This window comes from Galendromus occidentalis, unplaced genomic scaffold, assembly GCF_000255335.2.
Source record: "Galendromus occidentalis unplaced genomic scaffold, Mocc_1.1 scf7180000077475, whole genome shotgun sequence".
In the NCBI taxonomy this organism is placed as follows: Eukaryota; Metazoa; Arthropoda; class Arachnida; order Mesostigmata; family Phytoseiidae; genus Galendromus; species Galendromus occidentalis.
The window spans coordinates 676,827-683,866 of record NW_003805463.1 but is presented as its reverse complement, the minus strand read 5'-3'; the positions used below and the strand labels follow the sequence as shown (position 1 = coordinate 683,866).

Sequence of the window (7,040 nt, the reverse complement as noted above, 5' to 3'; positions counted from 1 at the left end):
TCAATCAGACAAAGCACCGAAATTATGGAATACATGCTGATGTAGATGCGGTTGTTGCTGGCTATGTGAATGATGGGTCGCAAACTCGTAAAACTGTAAGGGGAGTCTAGTATTCACTTCGGATATCATTGGTTCTGCGGTAGAATGCGATCGATTAGGACTTGAATGCGGACGGATTATGTCTTCAATGTTGAAAGATTTGAACGCCCGTTTCTCTGGTGGGGGTATGTGGAACGCACCTTCGGTTCCTGTCACAAGAAAGAAAACGATATTCAGTTACCTGAGTCCCAAGGATTCCGTAATCATCGAGGCTTCTTCAAAGTCGACGACTCACCAGAGATTTGTGGACACACGCGTTGTAATAGAATACTGCGAAACCGTTCCTGAATCGCGAGTATGTGGAAGAGGGGCAAGCCCTCGAGGGTTGGAGACGTGCTCGACGGTTGAGCTCGGTCTCCCTGGGAAGCTTCCGGATGCAGATGTTGCAGTATTCGGAAGTCGTCGAGGGAATTCGAGTGAGCAGCCAGACCCAAGTCGTCTAGCGGCTTGTTGGTGTCTGGGTCTGCTGTGATGAAAAGACGATTAAGCTCATCGCTGAGGCGCGAATCTCTGATGCTCGAATTATTTGTTTCGTTGTGGCTCTCCAAATGGACTCGGCTTTCTTCGCTGAAGGGCAATTGAACGCTCCGGAGCCGAACAGATGAGTTGGGTCGCCTTTTGCGCCTTCGGAGGTTCCCGTTCTCGAACATTTCTTCGCCTTTCGTGTCGAGAGTCCAGTAATTCCCTTTGCCTACGGAAACATTGCGATGATCGTTAAAGCGGTTACGACACGCCGAGGCTTTTTACTATCTGCGAGTTGGACTCCATGACAATACGAGCGACGGTGGAAGCAAGTGAATGACACAGCCACCACTATCAGGTCGAAACGGGTTTCCTCAAACGCTGTTGCTGCCTCCGCGATTGGGGAAACATGACCTTCGGTCGGCCGTCCAGAGTGAATCCGACGCGTGAGAGGCGTATAGTTTATTTACTGCTATTTTCGAGTGTCTTCAAGATTGGCTCTGAGTAGGCAGCAGACAGATTCTACGGGATCGCACGTCTGCCTAAACGCGTCCAACGCCGCCGCTCCCATACGAGGAAAAGACGGCGACCAACGAAAAAAGGTCACAGAACCCATTGACCGATTCTTATCTCATTCAGGCTATCTATCTGGCCACGATGTCCAGCCATGTTGACTTCCGTTCCGTCGAGTCACTAGGCATGGGCTCTCCGAGCTCCTTCTTTTCCAGCGCTATTCTGAGTTTGGCCGTATAATGAATCGGAATGGAAAACAAGGGAATTGAAGATGATCCTCGGGGAGGAGGCAATTTTGTTGATCAATCATCCCTGAGCAATCCGGTTATTCACACCAATTTCGCAGAATATGCAGAAAGGAGGGATCTTCACAGCGAGGTCTCACATTTTGCCAGAGGGGGCCGCGCACGAAGAGACTGCCCGCCCGCTATCGGTTCTTCGACAAGAAAGGAACCAGTTTCATTCTCTCGCTGAAGCTCCAGCTCTTCCATAACTCATACATCTACCTCTTGTATCGCCAAAGATTACGTCGGGAAGAATTAAGTGAGTGCCGCTGCGACTATCGCAAAGGCCACCGAAAGATAGCGATTTAGATCTCTCCGGATGTATTGGTCAAGTAAGTCGCGGGGGGTATTCAATTTTCGGTGGGTGATGATAACTCACCGGGCTTGCCTCTCTCTCGAGGGACTTTGACGAAGCAATCGTTGAGTGAAAGATTGTGTCGTATCGAGTTTTGCCAACCCTGTTTGTTGTCGTTGTAGTAGGGGAAGTTCTCCATGATGAACTTGTAGATCCCATTCAAGGTGATTCTCTGCTCTGGTGCGCTCCTGATGGCCATCGCGATCAGAGCGATGTAGCTGCATGGGGGTTTCCGGTGAATGTTTGAGACGTTCTTCGTTTCGAGACTTTTGACCGACTCGATCGCTCGATGCGGCGGTGGGCTCTCGAAGAGGACTTCAGTGAATCGGAGACCGGGTGACATGGAGTCATCCTTTGACTGCTGTTGCAGGTCTTCCCTTCGACTCTGTGGGTGATAAAACTGCAGCTGCTGTTGCTGTCGGTGCTGTTGGTTTTGTTGGAGGGAGAGATCCATGGGTGGAGGGGATAAAACCATGCTTCCGCGCGAAAATCTCCGTTGCCTCGGTACCGAACTCTACAAACAAACAGAGTCCAGAATTATGTAATGGTCGTGTTCGCTGTTGATCGTGTGGTAAGCAACCTTCTCGGATGAAAACTCATGGAAGGAAAACGGAACACCTTAGACTGACTTCCCCATCCGCTTCCGAAGTCACAAGATAACTTGGTTTGCTTGACGCCGAGATCGGTCGCTCGAACTCGTGGAGTGCAACAAAATTACGACCTAAACAGCGCGGACGGCTCCCTCTATCTCGAAGCCAGTCGTCTCGAGATCAAGAACAGCCTGTGCTCAGCCGGAAGGCACCGGTCCCCAGGATAAGTGTTCCTTAGAAGACACGGCGCGTCGTCGAATCGGCTCGTAGTTACGCACGGCGCTCACGCCGACCTGTTCATTCTACTCCCTCGGATGTACTCAACAAATCAACAATGATTCGAGCCCGCGCAGCGAGAGCTTGCCTCGGCGAGCGAGTCCATCTCCTCCTCATCATGAGCCATGTCACCCGCGTATTCACGCTACTCCGCCTACTCTGCGATGTACATATTTTAAGGTTCGAAAGTTTGAAGCTTCGGAAATTCCGGAATTCAAATGTATCTGTTTTCCTACGTATAATTATGATGATCGCCGAGTTCAATGAAGGGGATTCTCGATTGAGAGCCACCAAGCTCGGCGGCTGAGCTCCTTCCGATCTCAACTTTTTCGCACTCGACGTGTTCTTCATGGAAACTCGATACGTGTCAGCGTTTTCTGAAAGCGGCTCTGTCGATAGCCGCTTGTCAATCTGCCTGTCACTTATTCAGACGATTCTTGACCCGGAGCTCGAGAGTGAGCACACGGAGCTCCTTGTTCTCGAAGATGAGTTTTGAGCATTGCAATCGAATTGGAATGGATTCGACTCACGAGATCCACCGGGTTGACACCTCGCAGAGGAAACGGGTGAGAGCAGTCCTCAGCCAGTCCGAAGAGGGCGATCGAAGAAGAGTTTCCTCGATGATTTCACAAATATGCTTCGATCTGAGAGTGCGGGAGCCGATATGAATTCCGAGACTCTGGTCGACGTCCCTCTCGAGTTGCAGCACGATTCCGGAACCTCTGGCGTCAAGGAGCTAATTTGGCACGTATTCGAAGTCAAGTTCCAATCGACATAAGATGGAGAAATTCCGTCGTGATGCACCGAAGCCGCTAACAGGCACAACTGATCATCCGATGAGGTTCTGAAAGCCTGGACTCACGTGGCGATAGGAAAGAGACGCTTAGACCCTTACCGCTGCCTTCTCCATATCCTAGGCGAGCCGCTGTCAACGCGGAGGGGATCCGCCTCCCTGCGCGCGGAATGTTAGTTCTGTGCGGAATCGACACAATCCTCACAAAAGAAGCTAATTAAAAACCCGATCATTGTATTACACTTCCCCTCCGCACTTCGAAAGTCAAACACGGCGTTCGCACAGGCCACATGGATGGCATTCACAGATTCACAGGCGCATTAAGTCGGCTGGTAGGCACGCTAAACTATTTACCAACTGATATGAAGCGAAGTTCGAGCCCTCTCAGAGTTCGGCTTCGACTCTGAAGGCTTGAAGGACTGCTAGCCCGCTCGATGCGGTATCTGTCACGGTGAAATGAAAAGTTATCTGTGCAGAAGATATTTGACGATTTCGAGAGCCAAGAAAGGAAACCACAAGCATGCCGGATAACGTCGTCGCCAAGGAGCATTCCGGACAGTTCGGCTATCTGGACGTATCCGGCTGGATGTTTATGAAGTAAACACCAAGAATATTTACAAAGCATTCTCTATTTAGCCAAACAATAAGGTCACATAAATACTCGGCAGACTTTCGTATAATCTCCGATCTCGGAGAACGCTGAGAGAGTATGCGAAATTATGGAGGAAATACTTTCGCAGCTCGCGACCCCCGCTCAGCATCTGGGTCAGTTGTGTAAAGTCCCATTGCCCAATTTCAACCCATCCTAGTGCGACGGATCAGCTAAGGATCCATTAGGTAGTCGAAATTCGGCTCCCGCCGCGGGAATCTCCGGAAGAATCGAAGGAGAAGAAGGCCAAGCCAGGCAACATGATCTCCGTGGCAGAGATGGTTCAGGCAGCGACGCGACGCTCCGGAGGACTCTAAGCCGGTACTGTTTCTTGTACTGGGGACAGATAGTTGGAAGAACTTCGCATTGATCTGTAGATACGACCCTGCGTACTTGACAGGATTCACTTCAGAACTTTGCTTCGACGCGCGCCGACGAACGAATGTGCACATCCTCAAATCCCCGTCATGCAGCGTTCCCATCGCCTCAGGAACGTGCCGATTGAATCCGATTCTACCCAAGAATAACTAGAGCTCTGATCCCATGTCGAAACTCCCGAAACCAAAGTGATCCCTCAAGAATCGGATAGCTTAGAATTGTGACTAGTATCCTGCTTCAGTTTGGCGGTCACGATTATCAGGATTTCCATGCCCCAATCGTCTCAAACACTCCAATATCCGAATTCTTCGTAGGTCTGATCGATGACGCGATTTCGGGGCAGTTGGCTCTAGAATTTGCGCGGAAACAACGACTTCGGTGAATCAGATAGAATCATGGCACGGAATCCGATTGGCGAGGGAGTGGACCGAGCACGGAAGTCAATCTCGGTGTTCGGCGCCATTCCGGAGGCGCTTCGTTCTCTTTCAAAAGCTCTCCCCCACCGACAGACTGAGATACCGTGGGCGGAGCCTCGTTTTTTCTCAAGTCAAGAGCTTCATTTTTCGACCGCGTGCTCAGTCCAGGAGAGACCATAAGCGGGGTCACAGTTGACATCTTCGGAAACTCCTGACATTTCGGCGCCTGCTTGGTCATTCGCCAGTCCTGGACTCAGCGTTTTCAGCGAGACGGGGAATATCGTTTCATGTAAGATCGGATGTTTTGGCGTCGTATTTGACGGGACTACTTTCTACTCCCGCTGGTTCAAGAATAATTCTTGTTCAATATAAACAAAGCAACGACTTTTCTTCTCGGCTTTCACATAAACAAGTCGAATGAAGCAAAACACACACATATGTATACACACACACACACTCGCAGAGACCGACCAGAAGAGCGAGCTAAATAAGCAGGCCGGCGAGTAAGCGAGCAGCCTCACCGGTCAACCCTTCTCCAGCATCGGACAAATCGGTTTGCTTACTGGGAAATCGAGTTGATCGGAATCATTTCTCTATCTCGGACGCGACTTCATCGCAAGAACGCTCTCGGGACAGGTAAAGCCGTGTAATTCTCTCCTGTGACCACAACCGTGGATTGAGAGGAGTGGTTTCACGGAAACCCATCAAATCGATATATTCGAAGATTCTGCGACAGAAGCCATTGAGGGGATCAGGGTGGTTGGTAACAACAGTGCGTGTGGAAGTCTCTCTGATGTCCTCGAATCGGTTTTCATTCTATATAATTGGCTCGTATTCGAATCGGTCTTCTCAGCGAAATCCCATTCGGATTGAGGTCAAACTCGAACGGCAGACAGTTCAATAAACCGAGCTTTGTTTACATTCGTCCAAAGAAGAGGACAGCCGGTACGGAAACCCTATAATCGTATCCGAGTTCCGAGTGTGATAGACACTCCGCATTCTTTCATGTTATTGTTATTATTATGATCAAGAAGAACAACCTGCGTCCGTCGAGTCGACTACTCTCGATGGGCGCGGCGAGAAGTGGCGGCAGCTACTCAGCAACCTCCCGGGTGACTGGTGTTCTGCAGCACGCGACGAGTGCGGCTCGCGTCGCCTTCGAGCGTCCCGTCTCGACCGAGTTCCTAGCCACAATGTTGACGAAACGGCTGCTGCTGCTACCGTCGCTTCTCTATGCTGACGATGACGGGACCCTGCTCCATTTCCATTGATTGAGACCACAGCGGCGACGTTTTGCATTCCAAAGCATACAGAACATCCTGTCGTCGATAGTCGCCGTAGAAACACTTCGGATCGCGATCCCAGCTCTCTCAGATGTCTCCGAAGAGGAGCCCCGATCGCAGCGATTTAGTAATCCAGTGTCGATGGTAATCGATCCAGTCCGGACAGGGTTGTCCTTCCAAACCTGGAGCTCATTCTCCAGGGGAACCCTTTGTACCGCAGAGAAGTTCAAGCAAGATTCTCTGGGGACTCCTCACACTCGAGATGCGGGAACATGGATCCCCGAATCTCCAATCTACAGCATAAATCATGACAACCTGCCGATATAAGCCCGTATCCAGCGTGGTGTTTGGTAGATTTTGGAAGATTGCTGACGAACAAGCAGAGAATGAGAAATATTAGCTGATGCTTTCTTTATCGTTTCCTGTGACGTTAGATAGCGTCACAATAGTGCGAAAGGCGACTTTGTTAAGACAGTGTTTGGAAGCATTGAATAAACTCCCAGCGGCTATGTGTGTTAACATGTCGTCGCCGCTACCGGCGTCGCGACGATAATTATGCAACCGACGGAGTTCGTGTGATTCGAGGCGCTCCGTCAAATATCTTTCAGGTCCGATGTCTCCAAATTTCGGGTTCATGCCATCCACAGCGTCCGAGTGGCGAGCGTAGTGCTAAGAGGGAATAGGGAGGCGATTTGAATCAGTTTCAGGAGTTCTGAGCGCAGCACTTGTTTCTCATTTTCTCTATTTGTTCTGATGAGTTTCGGTATCTTTCTTTCGAGTCGAGCTTTTATTTTTGATCAGCACGGGACTGTCTCTCAAAAATTGTATGTATGTACAAGAGTACGAGTTAAAACTTCACAACTCTTCCTGTCGAGCGCATTTACAGACTCGCCCTAAGAGCCCCCCTTCCGGAGCTTTGAGCGTCTCCAACAGGTTCTCTCA

General features: G+C 50.2%; 1 protein-coding gene across 1 annotated transcript; it reads right to left on the bottom strand.

Moving 5' to 3' along the window:
- On the bottom strand, positions 1-3,302 carry LOC100905488 (forkhead box protein C1-A). The gene is made up of 4 exons (XM_018640123.1): positions 3,110-3,302; positions 1,738-2,227; positions 335-790; positions 1-248 (listed from the first exon to the last, which is right to left on the bottom strand). The coding sequence occupies exons 2-4, from the start codon at positions 2,186-2,188 to the stop codon at positions 1-3; spliced, it is 1,155 nt and encodes a 384-aa protein (XP_018495639.1). The 5' UTR covers positions 2,189-2,227; positions 3,110-3,302.
- Positions 3,303-7,040: the final 3,738 nt, after the last annotated feature.